Source organism: Megalobrama amblycephala, linkage group LG8 (genome assembly GCF_018812025.1).
Source record: "Megalobrama amblycephala isolate DHTTF-2021 linkage group LG8, ASM1881202v1, whole genome shotgun sequence".
Lineage (NCBI taxonomy): Eukaryota > Metazoa > Chordata > Actinopteri > Cypriniformes > Xenocyprididae > Megalobrama > Megalobrama amblycephala.
This window is the reverse complement of record NC_063051.1, coordinates 16,314,582-16,339,459: the sequence shown is the minus strand read 5'-3', so window position 1 is coordinate 16,339,459 and position 24,878 is coordinate 16,314,582. Positions and strand designations below refer to the sequence as shown.

Sequence of the window (24,878 nt, the reverse complement as noted above, 5' to 3'; positions counted from 1 at the left end):
TTTAACTTAAATTAACACAGTTTAGAAGTTAATGTAGAATTTATAGGCCCGGTTTCACAGACAGGGCTCAGATTAAGCCAGGATTAAGCCTTAGATCAATTAGGGCAATTAAGTAGCTCAGCATTCCTTAGAAAAAAAAAAAAAAAAAAACATTACTGGTGTGCATCTTGAGAAAAATCAATGGCTCAACAAAATGAATGACATAAATGACGTAACACAAATTAAGATATTTTTGATGAAATCCAATGGCTCAGTGAGGCCTGCATTGACAGCAAGACAATTAACACTTTCAATGCCCAGAAAGCTACTGAAGACATATTTAAAACAGTTCATGTGACCACTGTGGTTCAACCTTAATGTTATGAAGCGACGAGAAAAAAACAAAATAACGTCTTTATTCAACAATATCTAGTGATGGGCGATTTCAAAACACTGCTTCATGAAGCTTCGAAGCTTTATGAATCTTTTATTTTGAATCAGTGGTTCGGAGTGTGTATCAAACTGTCAAAGTCACATGATTTCAGTAAACGAGGCTTTGTTACGTCATAAGTGTTTCGAAATTTCAATGGTTCACCACAGGGGGGCGTTACTTTGGCAGTTTGATACACGCTCTGAACCACTGCTTCGAAGCTTCATGAAGCGGTGTTTTGAAATTGCCCATCACTATATTGTTGAATAAAGTCATTATTTTGTTATTTTCGGCACACAAAAAGTATTCTCATCACTTCATAATATTAAGGTTGAACTACTATAGTCACATGAACTGTTTTAAATACGTCTTTAGTAGCTTTCTGGGCATCTGAAAGTGCTAACTGTCTTGCTGGCAATGGAGACCTCACTGAGCCATCTGATTTTATCAAAAATATCTTAATTTGTTTTACGAAGATGAACGAAGGTCTTACAGGTGTGGAGCGACATGAGCAAGGGCGTAGATTTGGTTTCAACATTGGGGGGGTTGAACGTTGGTATGCTGTCTGTTATTATTTATTTTATTTTTTTATTAAAAAAATAATCTGTTTTGTGTATAACGTTTATTGGATAATTTATTTCTTATCTATCTATCTATCTATCTATCTATCTATCTATCTATCTATCTATCTATCTATCTATCTATCTATCTATCTATCATAACTTTATGAAATTTATGCATAATCATTCATCAAATTCTAACATAACTGTGATTCTAAAAAGAAAGAAATTATGTTAAATATTGAAACCGCCAGTAGGCGGCAGCGATTCGCTTTTTTTATTGAGTCAGTCACTTAAATCGTTCATTCAGCCAATTCGTTCAAAAGTCAGATTAATTTAGGAAGAAAAACACCGATGTGAATACTTTTATCATTGATAAATACAGACACTATTAAAACATGAACTAACAAAACAGACGGCTGTTTTGGTAACTGGTTGCAGTTACACTGTTAGTTATGGCTGAATTGCAATGGATTAGCTAGCTAAAATATATGTGGAGTGTACTTAGCTATTACAACATTCTCATACCTCCTTCTCAGTACATGCTTTATTCTTTTTAACATCTCTCTTTGACCAGCAGTTTAATATAGTCGGCTGGGCAGCGGTTCTCTTCATTTTTTGAGCTACCTGTACTCTCTCATTCAAACAGTGCAGCACCACTCACGTTGTTTTGGTGAAAGTGCGACGCGCATTGGTTGGACGTTACCAATAGGTTCAATGGAGGGGGAGTATTTTTTTCTCTAATTTATTATGACAAACTCAGATTTTAATAGAAACGAAATTATTGCTTCAAAATAAATTAATTCTAAATATTTTTCATCTGATCTACTGTGATTTTTATGTTGAAATATTGGGGGGGTTGTAACTGAAGCATTTGAATATTGGGGGGGTTACCTCCCCCCCATCCCCCCCACAAACTACGCCCCTGGACATGAGGGTGAGTAATTAATAACAGAATTTTCATTTTTGGGTGAACTAACACTTTAAGATACGTCAGTGCAAGTTGCTTTCAGTTAAAACATGCATTTTAGTTTAGGACTAGGCTTAAACCTTGTCTGTGAAACCAGGGGATAACATATAATTGAAATTAATGTAGAACTGAAAATATAGAATAATATAGAAATTAATGTTAAAGCTAGCCAAGAACACTGTACAACCTTGAACACAGAACCTAGAACTGAATTTAGAAATGAACACACTGTTGCTTATAACTTAGTAAGTTAACCTAAAACTTATCTTTTGCAATGAATGTAGAACTTATACCCCCGGTTTCACAGACAAAGCTTAAGCCTAGTCCCAGACAAAAATGTTTGAGCTGTTTTAAAGGTGCTCTAAGTGATCCTGGGTGGAGTAACTTTCTGTTGACGTTCGAAGTGTTGTCAAACAAAAGAGAGGCTAGCTAGACCCTCCCTCCTCCTCCTCCTCCCCCCTCCCCTCCGTGCTTCCTGAAACAGTCATGAACGCGCATTTAAAATCATTCTTGTCGGTTATTGGCTGGAGCATGTTTATTATGTTTCGTGGTCCAGGCTATACCAGTTTGTTTTTATTGCCATTTTCTGAGCTTGTGGCGACTACAGAGACCGCGTTTTTACACAGTGTGTTCAGGGGACAGGCAGCTAGCGGATAGTGAGGAGATGTTTGCTGTATGTCACAAAAAATGTTTTGGCCTAAAAACGCGTGACATCACTTAGAGCACCTTTAACTGAAAGCAACTTGTACTAACATATCTTAAAATATGTCAGTGCCATTGTTTTGACTCAAGAAGCACACCAGCTACTTAAATGTCCTAATTTAAATAAGGCCTAATACTGGCTTAATCTAAGCCTTGTCTGTGAAACCAGGCCATAGAACTTAGAACCAAGACATTAACAAAGAAACAAACATAGAATGTAGCCTTAAAACACAGAACATAGAATTTAACATAGAAATTAGAAGTCAGAATCAAGCTGTTAACACAGAACCTAGAAAAGCAAGGCAGAACTTAGAACTCATTTCAACTTAACTTCAATTAACCTGGCAATATCAAGTTATAATATAAGTTAATATTTATAATATTATTATCAAGTTAATATTTGAAGAGAAGAATTACTTGAAACTTTAAAATATTTAAAGTTTCAAGGTCTGATAAATCTTAAGTTGAAGGCAGGGCATTTTAGGTTAGCTGTGCACACCAAGGCAACAAAAAAACTAAAAAACTCCTTAAATCAACCCCAAGATCACAGGGTCATTGTCATAACAAGTTCTCAAATCTATCACGTCCCATCAAAGGCAATGCAAGCCAAATGGTTCTCGTGTTAATCAAACCCAAGCATGCCCTAAGATTTTTCAGCTCTTATTGAGGCCTGGGCAGGTTGGCATGCGATCAGTGTACCTTCCTCCTGCCCTCTTCGTCTTCCTCTAGTCTGGCAGTGCCCACCTCATTCAAGATGGGACTCTGCAGGGGTGAGGGTGCCTGGCCGGGAAGACTGAGGGTGGACATCTGGAAGGAGGGCGACAGACACAGAGGACCCTTGGCATTGAAGGGAGACAGCTGTGGGCTGTCAATGGCTGTCAGTGAGTCTATGGGATGAAAAAAGAGAGGAAGATAATACTGTTAAGACCAAAGGCATAATGAAATAATAATATAAAAGCCAATAAAATAAGTTTAGAAGTTTGTTAAAAATTTAACAAAAATAATAATCAAGATGCATATAGTAACCACTTAGTAAATGCCTATCAACCACTCTGTACATGCAAGCAACCACTAAGAACAAGCTATCAATTGCGCTAAAAAAATACTCAAGATATTCTTCATGCTTCTTGTCAATTCAGTCATCCTGTCCTGAATCTGACAGATTAAAGAGACAATTCAAAGTGGCAAATTTTAGAAAATATTTGGTCAACAACAGAATCATTTACTTCTGCTATTCGGACAAAGCAGAACGGCGAAAGATATAATAAACCAGGACACATGGCCGGTCCCACACTTTCAGCCATTTTTTGCAGCGCAATAAAACAGCAATGAGAGAAAAATCACATCCATTTCTTTTACCACAGACTATTTTATTTAAAAAAAAAAAAAAAAAAGATTTAAGAAGATAAGAAACCTGAATACAAAAGCAAGATAACACTATGCCTATATAAAGAGGGACAAATAAGAGAAGGGGGAAATGGTTTCTTCCTCAAAGAGGAGCAGCTCACGGGGGAAAACAAGAATGTAGAGGCTGGGCATAAACAAGGAACTCCAGATAGAAAAAGGTGGCTTTACGACCCGGAAATAATTCCTGCCTGGGATTATCAGCAATACTGCTGGGCTGGTGAGCCGGCAGTGGTTTACAGTTTAACTGGAGTGTCCCAGCGGGGATGACATAGGAGACGAGGGGAGGGAGAGAGGGGGTCTGGGGCCGGGGTTTGGCAGCCAGCCTGAGCAAACAGAGAGGCAGCGCTCTACACTAGAATGAGGCTGTGGAATGTAGCATAAAAAGTGTATCTGAGACTCTAAAACAACAGAAAGACTAGATTGTGTGTATTCTCCCATTTTGTATCAAATCCTAATGGTAGTTTATTACAGTTATAAACTATAGATCAGAACTATGTTTTAACTAGCAACTTGAAAATACTAGCAACAAACAACATGCATCCCTAAGCTACTGCAAGAAGTAATCATAAACGGTATTTTATATGCACTTTTGTGTACAGTATCATCTGTCTTATCTGCTAAGAACTTGCATGTACATATACAGACACAAAAGGACAGAATTGATTTCACTCTTACTGTAAAGGTCTGACTTTTTAACCTATTTAGTAACTTATTATGTGTTACTAAAAAGGATAAAAAGTCAGATGTTTACAATGAGAGTGAAATAAATTCTTATCTGAACACATGTGTTGAGCATATATAATGAAGACCAGTGTTGCTATTAAATAAAACTAATAAAAATCATATATACACATGAAAAAAAAACATTAAAAACTTAAATTAGAAATGAAATTAATAAGTTAAATTATTAAAAAATGTAATAAAAATAAATGAAAGCTATATAAAAATATTAGATTATTAAAAGAAAAAACTAAAAAGCACTAAAATTACAAAAACTTTAAAATAAAGTGGAAATTGGAAATTAAAAAAAGGTAATTAAAAAAATTAATACTATATATATATATATATATATATATATATATATATATATATATATATATATATATATATATATATATATATATATATATATATATAATGTGACCATTTCAGTATATTTGTACTGAAATGCAACATGAATGATGAATCACAGGGTAAACAAGGAATCAACACAGGAAGGCAAATGGACATCTGATATGATCTCAGCATTAGCACTGTTTACGGATTTTGCTAATTTATTACGGGTGGCTGGTACAATATTTACAACCATGTTCACTTAAGATTTGTACACGCTTAAACAGATTAAGTTACTTGAATAAGTAATAAAAGACCAGGGCATTATCCCACACAGAAGTTAGCTTTCAATGCCACACCCATGATCCTTATTTATTATTTGCAACATCTAACATGCAGGTAGAAGAATTAGAATGATGCCAGACACAAGGACTCTCAGCCTCTGCCATTATGATGCTAGTTTTAACATTGTGTTTCTACATTCCTGCCCATCGGCTTGTTTTTCTCCAAGACTTTAGCTCTGTGTTCCACCACAAGCTCTCAAAGAAATTATGATAAACAGGTGGCTCGAGATATTGTTGACAGTGGCACGGATCCATGTCATTGAGAATAGCTCCTTAAATATAGAACTAATCAAAATAACACTGCAAACCACAAATCCTGAAAAAACGATTAAGGTCACATCCTCATAAAAAAAAAAAAAAAAGCATTCCAGCAGTTTAAGAAAAGTGTATTAGATTTTAATGAACATCATTGTAGTTAAAAAAAAAAGTCTAGGTATGGACACAGGTTATAAGAGGGCTAATGTAGTTAAGGTTTGTAAAGTTAATCGTTTCAGTTAAATAATTTTAAAAAGGGTAGAAAAAGGTCTGAAATCCCAGTTACCCAAAAGATTTTTTTTTTATTTCAAAGGGGAAATATATGAAACACACACATACACACACATATAAGTACACTCTATTTTCACATTAGCACATTAGTAAGGACCTTGATTTCTTAATTTCAGATTTAAATGTACAAAAATATGTATACTGAGGAAGCAAAAGGCAAATCACAAGGCAAGTAAAGAAAGCTAAGGCAAATCTGTTCAGGTTCTCTCTTATCAAATCCCCCAAAGCATTAAGATTACCTCTTTTATAATTAAAACTAAACTAAAAATGCAGTATTGCGAGACATTGTGATATGTAATTTTGTAATATAATATTATAGCATTTCTATCTGAAATGTTAGTTTAAAGTTTAAAGACTGAATTAAATAATCAATCTTCTTTAACTCCTCAAAAAACAAAATTATTTGGACCGTATCTGTGCAGAGGTCACTGACTCTGCACCCATACATTAAAAAAAAAGTTTGTAGTTTGTTATAAATACCAAAAACAAATGCAAAACAATATTACTTTAATTTGAGACACCTTCGATAACAATGAAAGTTTTACAATACGACATTGTAAGAAATGTTCCCTACTAATAACATGTTTATTTTACATCTCTTATAAGAAACACTTTTAAAAATACAGCCTTAAACTGCATTTTTTGTGCCAAAATTTGAAGTGTGCATGTAAACAAATCAGATCGCATCACTAGCTTATAAATATATATTTATCTGGGGAGAGAAAATAAAATGGTGGACTTCATTACATTACTTACTAAGGACTGTATCTACCATAAAAAAGAGGGTGTACCACATGTTTTGAAATGAAGTGCTAGGGTATAAATGATTCATTACTATACATAATAATCATCATGATCCATGATATGAAAAACGCTCTTCAGAGACAGTGTGAAGTTAAAACACTGATAAAGCACACTATGATTACGCATTAGTGTGGCAGAACGGTCATTTAACTGGAACAAATCTGAGATACTGATGCATTTGATTGGAACAAGACCTGAGTTAAATACTTAAAAAGTGGCTTTATGTATTAAATGGACAGTGAAATCTAAACTATAACAACCCACATTCTAAATAATGCGGATGATATGAGAGAAGATCACACATCCTAAGATTGGACCAGAAACTTTACGGGAATCCATTAGTGCTGGCTTTGTGATGTTGTTAAAGTAAAAACAGCCAAAATTCCTCAATTACAGAGTTATTTACTTTGTTAAATAATAAGAAAAGACGTTAAGTTTTACTTAATAGGTCACTTTGTAAAGTAGATTTGGCAACACTTAATAATAATAATGGTCAGTACAAAGGGAAAGTCAAAGTCATTGTGTCCATGAAGGGAGATCTGTGAATTCAGCTGATGTGAATGAAGCACTGTTAGGTGGATGGCCAAATGGTGCCTTGCCCAGAGTTTAAGAGCAGCCCAGGCCTGCCCTCGCTTGTGGGAGTAGAGAGAGGCTCCTGTAGTTTAAAAATAGGATGCAGATAAAAACTAAACGGGCCATGTTTCGCTTGCTCTCAAAATGACAATGAGAATGACTCCTTATGGTTAATACTAAAATGGTTGTTTGTTACTACAAAATAGATCACCTTAGTAGCAAATGAGAAAAGATGGAGTTTAGTTCAGTTTGTGGGGTGGTATTCGGGATATTCACCATTTTGACAGGAGAAAAATCTATACTGGGTTTGAGAAAGCAAATGTAATACATTTGAATCATTAAATGGGACTGCCAAAGAAATGCAAAGGACAGAAGAGCCTGAATCACACAGTGAAGTGAAGCAAAGTAATATGGCAGGATATTAAATGGGATTTCAAGAAAAGAAGAGGAAATGACATCAATATAAAGACACTGTCTGCATTTCATCTTGAGCTCATAGAACTCGATGTACTCATGGCGCTCAGACAGTGTGTTATTCACTCCAGACCCCAAAACAGAAACCCAAGGCATTTATGTGGTCTGGATGTCATACAAAAACACAACTGCACAGAGCTGATGTTACCTATTAAGGCACTGTGTAATACTTTGCATTATTAGGAGTGCCATTTATTTTAATGTATATGGTGAGGCATTAACAGGCAATTAAAGATCAAGTTAAACCTTCAAAAAAAAGACACCCAAAGGTAGTAAGCACAGACAAAAGATTCAGGAATACACCTAAGTGCTTCGAAAGCAAATCAAAGTGCTCCAAAAGCAAACCCGCAGTATAAATCATTAAGAGAATATAGCCAGAAGTAGACACAAAAAAAGACAGTTTAAAAGAAAAAGAAAAAATACTTCACTGAATTATAATACCTGAATAACTGAATCGTGTCGCTGAGGCTATTTTGTAAAAAGCAGAAAAGTTCACCAATTTTGTATAAATCAAAAAGGCACAAACAAATAGTTCTTAAACTTAAGTAAGAAATGTTCACTACATTCACATAAATGTGCCAGAACTGGTCGTACTGTTAATGATAAAAACTTTTTACATTATCAGACCACAATTGTAATGGGGGACAATTAAGTATGACTCTGGTTTTTATAGTTCCTACGTTCATACATACTGTGCATGAGGTTAGAAGTTCTATATTACATTCACTTTCTTAGCAGTGGTATTGACAGCACATTACAATACTCAACCACTTACATTCTTTGATGAAAGTAAAAATCCACACTACTGTCCAAAAGTTTGTGGTCAGTACGATTTTAAAACTATAATATTATTCAGCAAAGATGCATAAAATTGATCAAAAGTGACAGTAAAAGACATTTACGTTACAAAATATTTTTATTTCAAATAATTTACTATTCACTTTCCATTTATCAAAATAATCCTGAAAAAAGCATTATGCTTTCTACAAAAAAAAAAAAAACATTTAGTAGCACAACTGTTTTCAACATTGATAATATCAAGATATTTTTTGAGCACCAAATCAGTAATGGCTATCAAAAATAGCACCAAGTCCTAACCAGACGTGACACAATGCCACAACATGCGATAAAAGGTATCTTTTTCATATTAATCAGATTTTTTTGCGATAATCTCAGGTACTGTTTATGTGCTTTATTTAATATTAAGAGCATCCAGTATGAGTTTGAATGTCATTTTGCATTACCTTATACTGAAAGTGACTTGGATAATTCACCTCAGATCTTCAATATAAATTCAAGACAACAAGAACGTTCAATCTGTGAACCCAATGTGAACAAACAAGTCTATTCTATGACAAAGATCATTTCAGTATATTGTGTATTGTTAATAGTATTTAAATGGTGTAAGAGTCAGAGTGCCGGCCCACACACTCTTCTGATTGGCTGTGATTTTTGATTGATTTTGTCATGTCTCTTAGTTGTTTTGCATCTGGTGTGAACAGTCAAATTGCTTAACGCTGTAATCTTATTGCATCGCGTCTGGTTAGGACACGGTGTAGGAAACTTCTTTCAAAAACTTTTTAAAAATCTTACTGACCCAAACTTTTGAACTTTAGCATAAGCTTCTACATTTCTTTACATGCAGAACGTGGGTTAACTGCTACAATAGTCTACAACAAAAATAAAAAAAATTAGGCATGATAGACTTACACTGCAAAGCAACATGCACAGATCTGAACTTAAGACTCAACTGTTAAAAATATCAAGTCAAAATGCAAAATTTGAAAGTGAAATTTACAAATGGCTCGAATTGGATGTCAAAAGACTGCTTTTGCCGTTTACACATGCAAAAAGGTCCAATCTGTGCCAGTGACTGTCAGCGTAAATGCAGCCATATAGTCCAATGACAGCAGGGGGCAGAGTGGAGCGACCTATTCTAAAGTAACAAACACAAAAATAACTTCGGCTCAAATTTGTTCTGTAGCAATGGCTGTCAGCTCCACTGCTAATTAAATCACAGCCCTGAGTAGAGTGGCTCCCTACTGGAATAGACTCATGCAATTATCCTGACATGAAAAGTACCTTTATACATGCATGTAAAGCTTATCTTAGTAATGTGTATTTTTTTCTTATTCATATTCATAAAGTGAGTTTTCCTCTTCAGACAATTCAGTTCAGTGGTTGAATGAATATTTGAACTCTTTTTAGGACCCCTTTTAGGCCAAAACATTTAAAGGCAAGAACTGCAAGAACTGCAAGAACCTCTAAAAATAATAACCAAAACAAAATATTCCAAATGAAGATATCATGACAAGATTTCCATTTGATTACCTTTAAATGCTAGACAATCTTTTATTTTATTTAATTATTTGCTTACAGCATAATACTTCAGTAAAAGATTTGATGTTCACTTTAAGAAGTTGGAAAGTTCTTTACTCTGGAAGAACAAGAGCCAGGCATATTGGACGTGTCATCACTATCTGGCTTTAAACCTACTTTATAAAATTGATTTGTGCCATATCTAATGCATACAGCTATTATCGCATTTCTCCATGTCGTGCGGACCTAATAAGGAAAAATCATGGAATGCGATAAAACGCTTTTTTAAATGCTTTTTTCTAAGCTTCAAATGCTCATAAATTTGAAAATGTGTAGTTTTATGTGCATTAAGTGGTACGGATATCACAATTTTAGGTGATATATCCATTTAATTTCCCCCTTCAAAAGGTCACAGCACAACTTGTAGCTTGTAGCCATCCAGACTACCAAGATTAAATGTCAAACTAAACACAGTTAAAATGATTGAACTGTATAATCTGAAAAATGCAAATGAATCATAAAACCCTACAAGAACTAACCCAAAAAACAATAAAAAAAACAGAATGAATTAACACCAAAGAGAGAGAGAAGTAGTACACTGGAAAGGGCACGTAAGAAAAAAGCGGTAGATTGAAGCGCTAACAGGAAGTGCCAAAACTAAGTACTTATTATATCAGGTTGAGGTGGAGAATTAAGTGCTTGGTCGTGTTCTGCATTAAAAACCACCAATACTGTTGCTGTTTAATAGGGGTCATGCTACATTTTAAGATGAGTGGGGCCTGGCGGGGTCTCCCCAATGCTAAGAGCCCTGAGATTTTGGCATTCCAGCAGGAAGCTGTCTAAATCTGCCTCACTCACTAGTGGGTTGCTGAAGAAGAGGTTATGATCTGGAGGCAGACCACCATCCGACCCCCAGTCGGAGTCGGAATCTGAGCTTCCGTCAGCCGAGCCCTCTGTGGTTGTGGGCGGATAGCTGAGCTGCTCCAGCTGCTCCACCAGATCATTAAACTGCATGGCCGAACTGTCTTCCGAACGCACCGAATACGCAGGGAAGTTAACCATCGAACTGGCCTCAGAGAGGTTCTCGGAACCAGGCAGACGCAAGGAGGATGAAGAGTCGGGTCCTCCAAAGCCGAGCGAGAGCGAATCGCCGACAGAACCTAGAGGAAGGTTATCCAGCGAGCTACACTCGGAGCGATTGTTAACCAGGGAACTGGTCTCGGATCGGCCGAAGGCATTCTCGGAGAACGCTCCAGAATTGCCGTTAAGGTCCTCGAGACCGAATGTAGCGGGCTGCACGGGGATTCTATCGCCGTATTCGAATCTCTCAGGACCTTCTTCGTCGAACCCATAACAGTAGGCTTCCGCACCACCAGCGTAAAATGAGATTTCAGCTGGATCGTCATCTATATACTCTTCGCTAACATGAAGCTGCGTGCAGGCCATCGGGATCTGGTACGACATCTGTTGGACGCGCATTATCTCCGCCTCAAACGCTTCAGGTGTGAAGAAACCCTTTTTCGCCCCAGCGCTTAAGCCACCCACCCCTACTCCCTCGCTATCCTCATTGCCATTTTGGGAGGGCCGTGCACTAGAGGAACTACTCTCTACACACACAAATGAGGGGCCGCAGTCTCCTGCTGCCTGGATATGAGTGGCACCTGGGAAGGCGTAGGTGGATTGGGAGTTCTTGATGGAGTCCTGCTGCGTTGGGCTGGGGGCTCTTGGAGGCTGCTGTGTCTGTTGGAGATTCAGAGGCTGGTTCGGGGTCTCTGTCCGCATGGGTGAGCTGGGGGCATGCAGGGAGTGGAAAGAGGCGGTGACAGAGGAAGCAGACACGGGAGCCCTTAGACTGTCGTTAAAAGACAGGTTCTGGAACGGATGGGTAAGGTAAAGAGAGTGGATGAAAACAAAGTGAGTTGTTTTTGTTCTTCATATTGGTATTGGTTGTCGTAAGTTTGGTTGGTTGTGTCCCTGATCTTAGACTCTACTGACCTGTTTGAGCACATCAGAAGCCACGGAACGTGTCGACATGCGAATCTTACTGTTCCTCCTGTAGAAACAGCATAATCAGTGCAAAGATGAACAACATAGAGAGAGAAGCACCAAACAAAAGAACGGATATTCAGTATAAAAACTGGTTTCAGGTGAGAAAAAATATTTACCTCTGGTAAGGGGTTCTTCTCAACCCGCTGTCCCTTACATACTCAACAAGCTGTTTCTGCGTCCTCCCACTGTTACATATACACAATGCATTTTAACAAACCAAGTCAAACACATTCTATTACCTAGAAGTAGGGCTAGGTGGTACAAGCCACAATTTATAGTCACAATATTCTTAAAAAAAAAAAAATCAGTGATATGCACTACCGTTCAAAGGTTTGGGGTCGGGAAGGTGTTTAGGTTTATGAAAGAAGTCTCTTATGCTCACCAAGCCTGCATTTATTTGAAAAATAACTGACTTTTGTGTTTTTTATATTTTAACATTTAATTTATTCTTGTGATGGCAAAGCTGAATTTTTTCTTATTATTATCAATGTTGAAAAAAGTACGGATTAATATTTTTGTGGAAAACATGATAGATTTTTTTTTAGAATTCTTTGATGAAAAGAAAGTTCAAAAGAACAGAATTTATTTGAAATAGAAATCTTTAACATTATACATTTCTTTACCGTCACTTTAGATCAATTTGATTAATTCTTGCTGATTAAAATTATTCATTTATTTTTTTTAAATTCTAACTGACCCCACAATTTTGAATGGTAGTGTACATCACATGGAAAAATTATTACCAAAAAAACCCCAACAAAATAATTTAAAAAAAGGTCCTATGACAACTTCCAAACCCCTCACTTTCTTTAATTTGAACAGTGCAAAGAAGCCACTTTATCAATAAATAAATTATTATTTAAAGGTCCCGTTCTTCGTGATCCCATGTTTCAAACTTTAGTTAGTGTGTAATGTTGTTGTTAGAGTATAAATAAAATCTGTAAAATTTTAAAGCTCAAAGTTCAATGCCAAGCGAGATATTTTATTTAACAGAAGTCGCCTACATCGAACGGCCAGTTTGGACTACATCCCTCTACTTCCTTCTTTAATGACGTCACTAAAACAGTTTTTTGACTAACCTCCGCCCACAGGAATACACAAGAGTTGCGTTTGTAGAGTGTGTTTGTCGCCATGTCGTCGAAACGCTGTTATTTTCATCCCGCAGTCCAATCACCGGGTCTGATTCCGGCTCAAATTGATAGGGTAAAATTAAAGACATGTTTACAATAACACTGAGCGCGTGCATCTCCACGTTATGGTAAAAGGCGTGACCTTTCCGGGCAAGGTTCGCTCAGAGCCATATAGAGAGATGGCTCTGGGTTCGCTAAGCTGCTGTCGAATCACAACACAGGTACCGCTGGCACAATCAGAACTCGTTACGTTTTTCTGAAGGAGGGACTTCATAGAACAAGGAAGTCATCAGCCCGTTTTTATGACAGTGGAAACAGCGGTATACAGATAAGTAAATTATGTGAAAAATACTGTGTTTTTTTACACGCGAAACATGAACACATGTTATATTGCACACTATAAACACAATCAAAGCTTCAAAAAACCACGAAAAACGGGACCTTAAAAAAAAAAAAAATCTAAATAATCATGGATAGCCTTCCATGAAATAATGAAAACTTTTTTGGTGACTTATGTCAGTAATCTGCAGTACCTGTAAGTGAGGCAGATGTTCAGCAATTCTGATTCAGTGAAGGATTTTTCTAATTGATTTAATTAGTAAGTCTTCTTGAACGATTCATTAAAATAGGCTCATATGAAACTTATAAGGACAATTCAATAGAAAGACATGTTTTCTGTGAACCAGCACTAAAGGCCCGTTCACACCAAGAATGATAACTATAAAGATAACTATAATGATAACTCTATTAGCACCCACACTAGTGTACAATATTATTCTGTTTATTCTAAGCACACACAGCAATTTTGTCACCTGGCGCTTTAAATGCTCGAGCTCTGAAAGCAGGATGGATTCTGATTGGCTGTCAATGTTTTTATTGTTCATCAGCTGGAAAAAACATTCTGAAAGTGATCCCAAGAATATCGTTATAGTTGTGTTGTGGACTCTGCTTTTCTTTTATATTTAGAATGATTTTTAGAAGTATATCTTTTTTGTTATCATTATAGTTATGAACCTCGGTGTGAATGGGCCTTAAGAAGCAGCACCGGAAACACTGGCATTATCACAATCGAAGCGATACTCAAATATTTCTTTTGGTATTTTAACCCAATAGCACATTTGTGCACCTGTATCTGAAGGAGGATCCTCTGCTGAAGAAGATGGCTTTGGACTTGGGCTGAGGCTGGTCTAACAGACGGAAAAACGAGTGATGTTCCACACAGTTCTTCCAGAAGATCTTACACTGATCTCGACTGCCCATTAGAAATTCCAGCGTATCCTGATGAGGACCCTGTAGAACGAAACCTTGATCAGTCACTGTGAAAAGATTGATCTTAAGAACTTCCATCTCAGATGAAAGGCAACAAGAGGAAACATGTGGTCTTAATTCTTAGCAACCCATGAAAGTGATCCCGACAGAATAACAAACGTCACTTGGAACACATTTAAAATGTTTACATGGGGTATAAGATGACCCATCCAACTAAACTCCAGAGCTTGAAAACATTACTTCTTCATCTTATTATGTGTCAAGTCTCTGTTGATTCTGTATGTCCCGGGAGTCCTTAGACTGATTTCACTGCTTTGTATTTCTCCAAAATTGTGTCTTTTAGTGGAGTATGTATTGGCATCCTGACAGAGTCTTATCTCATATGAAATTGTGTTCTTGTTGTCATATAAGACTTTATTCTGTCCCTTTTGCTTTGAGGTAGTATCTGCATGTTTGTAAATGTACATATATTAATATTATATAACAATATATAAAATAAATGTGATGCCCACATGAACTTCTGGGTGCAGTTTAATTAGAAATCGTTTCCTCTTGAAGCTCAGCTTCCGAATCTTCGACCAGTTGAAGGTGTTAATTTTGGTGTGGCCCTGAAAAAAATAAAATAAAACCAATATTTATAATAAAATAGATATATAACAATACATGCATATATACACCTGTGACTGAATATCAGCTGAATTCTGCACCCATATTTGGACTAAAATAATGCACTAATAACACCTTTTTTAGAGCTCTACGGAAGCAATTATTTTCACTAAGACAATAAAGTACCTGAAAGACCTGCAGGCCCATGTGTGCTACAGCCAGGTTGATCTTGGTGCCTTCTCGGTCAGCAGCGGGATGAAAGCGAACCCCATACATCTCCAGTTTACGAGCAATCTCCAGAACCTGGAAATCTGATTCTGCTGGGGTCTGCCCCCTACAGGCAAGGGAGCAAATACAAAAATTGGAGGAAAATATTTAGTAAGTGAAACATATAACCAAAGCAAAAATAATTTGGGTAATACAGTATTGTGAAATATTACAATTATAAATAACTGTTCTATTTTAATATATTATAAAATGTAATTTATCCCTGTATTATGGCAAAGCTGAGGCAGGCACATGCTACTTCAGAAATCATTCTAATAAGCCGATTTGGTGCTCAAGAAACACTTCTTATTATTATCAATGTTGAAAACAGTTGTGCTGCTTAATATTTTTTGAAAACCATGATATTTTTTCAGGATTGTTTGATGGATAGAAAATGCAAAATAACAGAAATTATATGAAATAGAAGAATGTTTTATATAATCTCACAAAACCCATATCCTCCCATTTCCAAGCAAAGTGTGGGGGATGGGCAAACATAATGTTGTGTAGCTTTCTGGCTAATCGTGGGCAAATGTTAGAGCAGTGCCAGATCATTTTGCTATTTTGCTCATCCTTTAAGCTGTTCAATCTGCTTAAGCCCCTCCCCTTCCCTTGTGGCCGTATGGCTAATAAAGAGCCTTGAGCCACTGGATTACAATCACAGCCTCACATAGCCGCTGACACGGCCGACCTGCAATACTTCTCTCACACCCAAAGCCTCAGATTAAACCCACCGGAACTGCATCATTACAAAGAGAAAAAAAAAAAAAACACAGGGCTCATACGCCTGAGACTTATAAATAAATAAATATTTTCTTTTCCGTAGGTGAAAAAAAGTATTGTAACTAGATTTTAACATTTTCTGAAGAAAATCTAGGTGCTAGGTGGTTGCTATGGTGTTTTGTTCTGAGGTTGCTTACTAGCCCAAGTGAGAAAGGCCATCCCCTTTTTTCATGACTCCTAAGATATTCTTACCCCTAGATATGACCTCAAGTCTCTTTTTGGGAAAAAAAAAAAAAAAAAAAAAAAAAAATCAATAATAAGTCTGATTTCTTACAAAAGTAATAGCACACATGCCGCAAAGTTAAGCATAATATATTCCTGAATGGTGCGAAATGCGTTACACCTAACGTTTAATAGGATTTAGGGGTTGCACTTTAGCATGAGCAAGAAATACATCTATAACTATGAATTCTGAATGCTGCTCTAACATTTAAGTTTCTATAATTATTTATTTACTTAAAGAATGATCCATTGAAAGGTTGTAGAAGGATCATCTGCCCTATATTATATTATGTCTAATAGTGTCTATATAAGCTCTTAAAACAATGTCTTTCCAAAGTTCAAGCAGAAAGAAAATCTGCAGTCTACCTTTAACTGCCTTTAAATCTCTTAAACTGCCACACACAACAATCACTTACACACTATCAGATCTCTTTTCACCAAATAAACTCAGCACCAAATGGAAACAGACTGTCATTCAAGATATCCAGGGGAGTCTGTATTTAAAGTTCAGTTAGATGTTCCATTCGAAACAAATGGCTTCTCGTTCCACACAAATGCTTCTAACTGAACTGGACATGTCAAAGATAAAGTTACTTTTGCACCCATAAATTCTCTCAACTGATTCCCGGTGGTCAGCTCAGTGAATTTTCAAACACAAAGCTTGACAGTCTAAGATAAATTTAAGAGGAACAATGCGCAAGCCTACACCTTCAAGCCAAAACAATAAATGTCTTACGTGTGTCTGCGGTGGAGCTCCATGATCTTTTCTTGCACACGTTCCTGATATGGCAGCAATTTATTCATCTTCAGAAACTCCCTGTCTGCTATGTCATCGTAGTCACCGATCTCAGCTGTGTGGGGGGGGGGAGAGAGAGAAAAATAATGGTTAAAAGATAAATAAGAGTGTCCAAGAAAAAAAGAAAACAAAAATGATCTAGTTTAAAAAACATGTGGCAAGTTCTTAAAGGGTTCGTTCACCCAAAAATTAAAATAATGTCATTTGTTACTCACCCTCATGTCATTCTACACTCACAAGACCTTCGTTCATCTTCAGAACACAAATTAAGATATTTTTGATGAAATCCGATGGCTCAGTGAGGCCTGCATTGCCAGCAATGGTACTTCCTCTCTCAAGATCCATTAAGCTACTAAAAACATATTTAAATCAGTTCATGTGAATACAGTGGTTCAACTTTAATATTTTAAAGCGACGAGAATATATTTTTTCCCGCCAAAAATTTATCTATTTCAAAACACTGCTTCATGAAGCTTCTGAGCTTTACGAATCGAATCAGTGATTTGGATCGCGTATCAAACCGCCAAACTGCTGAAATCACGTGACTTTGGTGCTCCAAACCACTGATTCGATTTGTAAAGCCCCGAAGCTTAATGAAGCAGTGTTTTGAAATAGACATTGTTAAAAAAATCTTTTTTTTTTTTGGCACAAAAAATATTCTCGTCGATTTAAAATATTAAAGTTGAACCACTGTACTCACATGAACTGATTTAAATATGTTTTTAGTACCTTTATGGATCTTGAGAGAGGAAGTATCATTGCTGTGAACGCAGGCCTCACTATGCCATCGGATTTCATCAAAATATCTTAATTTGTGTGAAGATGAACGAAGGTCTTACGGGTTAGAATAAAATAAGTAGAATGATGTAGAATAAAAAGTCACATGTAACCATGTCAATCAGTGGGTAACTGTATATTTTCGTGCAGTGTGCGCTGGTCAAAAAAATCAATTTCCGAATTGAAGCTTGTGACATAAATGCCCACATCAACCCGTTAGCATTTATCAATCGGAATGAATTTATTCCGATTGAAATAAAAGGTGTCCATTTAAACGTAGATACTGAGAAGTGGAATAATTGGGTAACACTTTATTTTAGGGTCTTTTAACTAGTTGCTTATTAGCATGCATATTACTAGAATATTGGGTATTTATTAGTACTTATTAAGCACATATTAATGCCTTATTCTGCATGACCTTATTCTACATTCTTAATCCTACCCAATACCTAAACTTACTAACTAACTATTATTTTAAACTAACTTACTAACTACTAATAAGGAGTTTTTTTGAGGGAAAAGTCGTAGTTAATAGTGAATACATATCCTCTATACTAAAGTGTTACCAGTAATTGCTGCTGAAAATTAAGCTGTCACCACAGGAATAACATTTTGAAAATTGAAAATGTTATTTCAAACTGTAATAATATTTCCCAACATTACTGTATTTCTGATCAAATAAATGCAGCCTTGGTGAGCATAAGAGACTTTTCAAAAACATCTTACCAATCCCACACTTTGGAACAGTAGTGTAAATATTACATTTGTACCATAAGACATTTTACTACCTGAAAATAACCTAGCAATGTAAACATGTCAAATCATTTGACAAAAGACTTATTTACCTTGACATACAGTCATGAGGGTCTGCTGAACCTCATCTTTATTTCTGTTTTATGTTTTTTCCCCTGTATGTTTCTGAACGTTGTCATTTTTTTTTACTTTATGCACCCCTATTTGTAAATACATATTCAAGTCACTGAATGTATGCATTCCATTTGTAATGCATTTTTTAAATAAATGAACAGATTTGGGAAAGAAATAATCATGTCAATGACCAACATTACAAAGCAGAGACACAACAGAATTAGTGTAACAACAGATTTAAAACATTATGGAGGAAACTAACTGATTTCAAATTACATACATTGTACCAAATGAGAGGCAAGCAGGGCGGCAGTGTTTTCCGTACAGTTCAGTCGACCATCCATTAGATCCCTCTTGATTTGCAGAGAAAACAAGTACCTGGAGAAAAAGCAGATAATTACAAGCACCGTTCACCTTGTCAGTATATAAATTATGGATGGTGATTTCTAAACATCCTACCTAGTAAACTCCTCCTGAAGCTGACCAGGATCTGGAGGAAAGAACTTCACTGACAGCCGAAAGAGTGTGTTCATGGGCCCTGTGGATAGTAAGTACAAACACACAGGTTCAAAGACCCCAAGATCCTCTGATCTCTAAACACAACACAAAGCAGAAAGCGTACTTACGTCTCACTTGTTTCATTATGAGCTTGGTGGGCTCCAGCCAAACCTGTAGAAATAAAACAGTCCAAAGTAATAAGACTGGCATTTCAGCTTTTAACCACCTTATAAACTCGAAGCAATAAATAATACAAATAATCTCTCACTCTTTCAAACTACATCTGTTTTTGTTCTTTGAAGCAAGCACTAAAACCGAAGAACATCATGGTCACAGAGGCCACAGATGAGATCTTGAGATGGTGACCACACCAAAAACATATTGCAGGGATTTTTGGAAAGTTATTATCAGCTCCTATTCAATTTCCCCAGGATATGCACTCTTTTAATTCAAACCTCTTTGCTTGCCTGTTTTGGGGTCTTGCATAGATGTGGATGATCAGTTTTAATTGTATGTATCTGTAGAGTTTGTAGACACCCTGCTTCTCACAGCACATCTGGAGTTGATTGTGGCAAGAATGTACCTTTTCTCACTCCACCTCCAGCTCCTTCTACTCCGCTGACCTCTCAACGTTTGCGGAATCATCACAACAACCCCATACACACATTCCACACCTGATTCAACCCTCTTGCCAGCTTGGCAAACTCAAAAACAGATGGCCAACGATGTCTCCAGTGTTCATCAAAATTACTTATTAAAAGGTGCCGTAGAACGTCTTTTTAAAAGATGTAATATAAGTCTAAGGTGTCCCCTGAATGTGTCTGTGAAGTTTCAGCTCAAAATAACCCATAGATTTTTTATAATTTTTTTTAACTAATATGGGCTGATTCAGGTTGCTGCCCCTTAAATGCTCACGTTCCCTGCCCACGGAGCTCGTGCTTGCCTTTAACAGCATAAACAAAGTTCACACAGCTAATATAACCCTCAAAATTGTTCTTTACAAAGTGTTCGTCATGCAGCATGTCTAATCGCATAAGTATGGTATTTATTTGGATGTTTACATTTGATTCTGAATGAGTTTGATAGTGCTCCGTGGCTAAAGCTAACATTCCACACTGTTGGAGAGATTTATAAAGAATGAAGTTGTGTTTATGAATTATACAGACTGCAAGTGTTTAAAAAAAATGAAAATAACGAATAATAGTCTTGTCTCCGTGAATACAGTAAGAAACTATGGCAACTTTAACCACATTTAACAGTACATTAGCAACATGCTAACGAAACATTTAGAAAGACAATTTACAAATATCACTAAAAATATATTGATATCATGGATCATGTCAGTTATTATTGCTCCATCTGCCATTTTTCGCTGTTGTCCTTGCTTGCTTACGTAGTCTGATGATTCAGCTGTGCACATCCAGACGTCCTGCCCTTGTCTAATGGCTTGAACATGAGCTGGCATATGCAAATATTGGGGGCGTACACCCTGACTGTTACGTAACAGTCGGTGTTATGTTGAGATTCGCCTGTTCGTCGGAGGTCTTTTAAACAAATGAGATTTATATAAGAAGGAGGAAACAACGGTGTTTGGGACTCACTGTATGTCATTTCCATGTACTGATCTCTTGTTATTTAACTATGCCAAGATAAATTCATTTTTTAATTCTAGGGCACCTTTAAAGTTTGTTGACAAAAGGTATTTTTTTAATTGCATCAATCAAAGAAATCAAGACAAAAAAGATGAATTATGGTGATAATTAAACTGCTATGCTAGCAGGTTTACACAGCATCAGCAATAGTCCTTTTTCAGCAGCCTCTGTATTTTTACCATTTATTTTCTCCGTAGCGATTTTAAAAATCTATTTTAATAAACAGTTCTAAGCAATGAACCAATCCAAAATAAAAATAAAATAAAAAAAATTCTATAAAAAAATAAATAAATAATAATAATAAATTTACTCAACCTCTTGTCATTCCAAACATTTTTTCTTTCTGTGGAACACAAAAGATATTTTGAAGAATGTTGGTAACCACATTTTTTTTGTTCTTACAATGGAAGTCAACTGGAACCAAGACTGTTTAGTTACCAACATTCTTTAAAATATCTTTTGTTTTCCATAGGAAAAAAAAAAATAATAATAATCCTTAAACAGGTTTGCAATGACATGAAGGTGAGTAAATGACAGAATTTTCATTTTTTGGGTGGACTATCCCTTTAAGCCTATTCATTTTATTTAAAAAAAAAGCCTTTCACTGGCTTATGTCACTCACTGTTCATAGGTAAAGCACAAAACCACAAAGTATTTGCCAGCAAATTAAGAATATACTGACTATGTAACTAATTTTTGGGCTTGCGACACCAAACACAAACAGAATTTTTTTTTTTTTAAATATAATGACTGATTTCAAACTGGTTTCTTGTAATCTCCTCTCATCCGTCATTGGTCAAACAAAAAGAGTTCCACCCCTAGCTAAGCCAGAGTTGCAATCAACCTACCAATGATTACTTATCATTTTCTCCCCTTATTAAGTAAGCGTAGGTATTTTAAGATTGAAAAATGACATACTTCACCTTTAAAATTTTGTTTCTACATCAGCCTGGATCACATAATCCTTTAAATACATCAAATTTTGACTGGCACAGCACACAGAACTGTTTAATCAACTATAAAGTCTTCCAGTGTGTAGTAATTCTGTATAAAAGGTATTCTTTTAATGATGCCCATTTGTAGGCATGTTATAAAATATAAAGCTTGTGTTCTTTAAGTTTGAATGTCTGTATCAGGTAGGTTTAAAGGGAACAGCAAACCTCTGGGGCCCAGAGAAAGGCAGCACAACTAACATAATACACCTCCTCGTCTTTTAAGAGCTTAGCCGGGTTTTTAGAGGAGCAGGCAGTTCACAATCCCGTCTTTGTGTGAGCAAGGGGACTGTTTGTCAAGTGGCCACTTACCCAGTTCATCTGCAGGTTCTGGAACTCCAGACCAAAATAATCGCTCTCAATGAGATTGATCCGTCTGAACACCTCAGAGAAAAGAGATTGGCCATCCGCTCTTGACTACAAGAAAGAGAGAGAGAGAGAGAGAGAAAAAAAAAGACATTCAGAAAAAAAAATATTATAAAAAAAAGTTTTGTTTTTTTAACAAATAATTACAATTATCAACACTAGAACTATTCAACCTTAGAATCATACAACAATCACATAAAATGTATGATTTCCTTTAAAGCTATGTTAATACATTTTGCTCAGAAGTAGGACAACAAGAATAATATGTAAATACTAAATTAGTTTTAGAAAATAATAATTCATTTTTAGATTATGGGGTTGTGAGGGGTAAAATATTTCTGTGGAAAAGCAGCTGTGCCTTCTATGAAGTCGCTGGATATTTGAGGCTAATGGGTGTCAGTGGGAAATATCTGTGGGCTATCTGAGTAATTCTCCACAGCATGAAGCCAGGCCTAAACCAGACACAAGGCCACAACACATTCAGTCTCTGAGATCAGCTGGACTGTCTGATGTAAACATATAGCAGTGAAAGGCTAGGAGAACATCTGAGGACATTTCAGAGCACACAGGCGGTTAAACCTGCTTAAATGGAAAAGGGTTTTCCCTCTAAACAGACTCAGGGGTTTGTCATTACAAAATGAAGGACTAATTGCTATGTACCCAGAGCACACTGCACTTGGGTTTTGCCATTCGAGCCTGTGACTTTCAGGGAAAATTATATAGCAGACAGCTGTTTGTAATGTGAAATGTATTTTTGAAGACCATAAAAACAGCCTGAATTGGGCTGGCCAGATTGTTCCCCTTGAGTTCTTTAGTACATTCTAAACTTGACTGATTTTTTCTGCCTTTAATACAGTTTCTTAAGTAAAGAATGTACTGTCTGTGCCAAGCAGGGCAGGTAAGCACCTTCCAAATGGCTTCCTCTGAGCTCTGCCAAAACTGGCATCAACATGCACAACAAAGTCAGTGCAAAGAGGAGGATACAGAACACTCAAAGAGAAATTAATAGGAAATCATAATACTTGATATGGAAGCTGTGAAGAAATTGGAAGTTAAAAAAAAAAAAAAAAAGCTTCTTTGATGGAAACATTGCTTATGTGTTAGAATTCACATATTAGCTGGACAGGCCTGAAAAATAATTTTCAATAGCATTTATTTGATCAGAAGAAGCAAAATTAATGATACCATTGTTAGAATTTAATAAAAAAAAAACATCAGGGCAGATTTCCAGATTTGATTCTGATTCAGAAGGTCTCAATTTGATTCAGATTTGGGATCAATTCTCAACTTCATTTGGGTATATTTCAGTTATAAATGTCATTTATAATCTTACTTGGATATGAAAGAAACCTATGGTCTATCTACTAATGCTTATAAATTATATATATTAAATTATATAAATTAAACAGTCACTGTCCTTCTTAAACTATTCTTTAAAAAGAACTGCCTCATAAGGGTCACTTATTTCGGGAATCGGGCTGTGCTGTATTTTCTTTATACCCTATAAACAACTTTGGTAAAACATGATTTCTTCTACCTTGGTGCGGAATTGATATTGGGGTCGTTCAATGGAAGATTTTAATTTGAAAATCAATATTTTTATATATTTGAAATGTAATCAGTGAAATGCCTTTTTCCATTGAAGTATGCATTAAGCAAGGATGCAATAAGTTGGTTAAAAGTGATAGTAAAGACGTTTACAATGTTATAAAGATTTGTGTTACAAAATAAATGCTGTTCTTTGTACTTTCTATTCAAACAATCCTGAAAATCAGTGAAAATAAATGTTTTTGGAGAACCAAATCAGCATATTCGAGTGATTTCTGAAGGACCATGTGACATTTGCATTTTAAAAAAAATATTAAAACACAAAAAAAGTTATTAAATTTTAATAATATTTCACTCATTTGAATGGTAGTGTAAGAGTTACTCCAGCGTATTTTTAATGTAAAAGTGGACATGTCCATTGGTAACTTGAATGTGCAAGATTTCCGTGTCATTCGCTTCCAGTTATTTTACCAGTTCAAAAACAGTCTGTCTGTTATGTTGCTTGATATTATAAACTTGTAACCATTATCTGATTATTTTAAATTATCATAATCATAAACCCATAAAGAGCACAAAAAGATTTATTGTTTCCTGCACTTAAATTGTTATTCTTCTAGTTATTTACCTATAGCGGCTGATGAATCGGCAGTTTTGCACATTTAAAAAAATCGCTTACTTCTGCGGTGCAAAATAAGGTGGATAATCTACAAAGAAAATAGGCGAAATGGCTGCCAATAGAGGGACTCTGGTGTACAATCACTCGCACTGCTATAAAACAATGAAACAGCACTGCTGGTCTGAACGCATCTTTGACGTTCCCACGTGTGAGGTGTGTCTTATGCTTGGGTGTGAATTCTACAGGCTGTCGGTTCACATACTTCAGCAATAATTGGAT

The 24,878-nt window shown here is 36.0% G+C and overlaps 1 protein-coding gene across 4 annotated transcripts in view; it reads right to left on the bottom strand.

The window, feature by feature from the left end:
* Positions 1 to 24,878, bottom strand: part of farp2 (FERM, RhoGEF and pleckstrin domain protein 2) — a 63,279-nt gene that overhangs the window by 18,685 nt on the left and 19,716 nt on the right. For 3 of the 4 annotated variants that reach the window (XR_007186130.1, XM_048199642.1, XM_048199644.1), the window contains exons 3-14: positions 22,382 to 22,486; positions 19,554 to 19,596; positions 19,387 to 19,465; positions 19,208 to 19,305; positions 17,224 to 17,338; positions 15,402 to 15,549; positions 15,122 to 15,217; positions 14,467 to 14,630; positions 12,327 to 12,395; positions 12,157 to 12,214; positions 11,823 to 12,033; positions 3,341 to 3,528 (exon numbers count right to left, since the gene is read on the bottom strand). Coding sequence is in view for 3 of the 4 variants with exons in the window: in XM_048199642.1 (XP_048055599.1) it covers positions 3,341 to 3,528; positions 11,823 to 12,033; positions 12,157 to 12,214; positions 12,327 to 12,395; positions 14,467 to 14,630; positions 15,122 to 15,217; positions 15,402 to 15,549; positions 17,224 to 17,338; positions 19,208 to 19,305; positions 19,387 to 19,465; positions 19,554 to 19,596; positions 22,382 to 22,486 (1,374 nt within the window). In the remaining variant the exon portion in view is untranslated. The remainder of the gene's footprint in view (positions 1 to 3,340; positions 3,529 to 11,822; positions 12,034 to 12,156; positions 12,215 to 12,326; positions 12,396 to 14,466; positions 14,631 to 15,121; positions 15,218 to 15,401; positions 15,550 to 17,223; positions 17,339 to 19,207; positions 19,306 to 19,386; positions 19,466 to 19,553; positions 19,597 to 22,381; positions 22,487 to 24,878) is intronic. The other variant, XM_048199645.1, reaches the window with a different exon arrangement.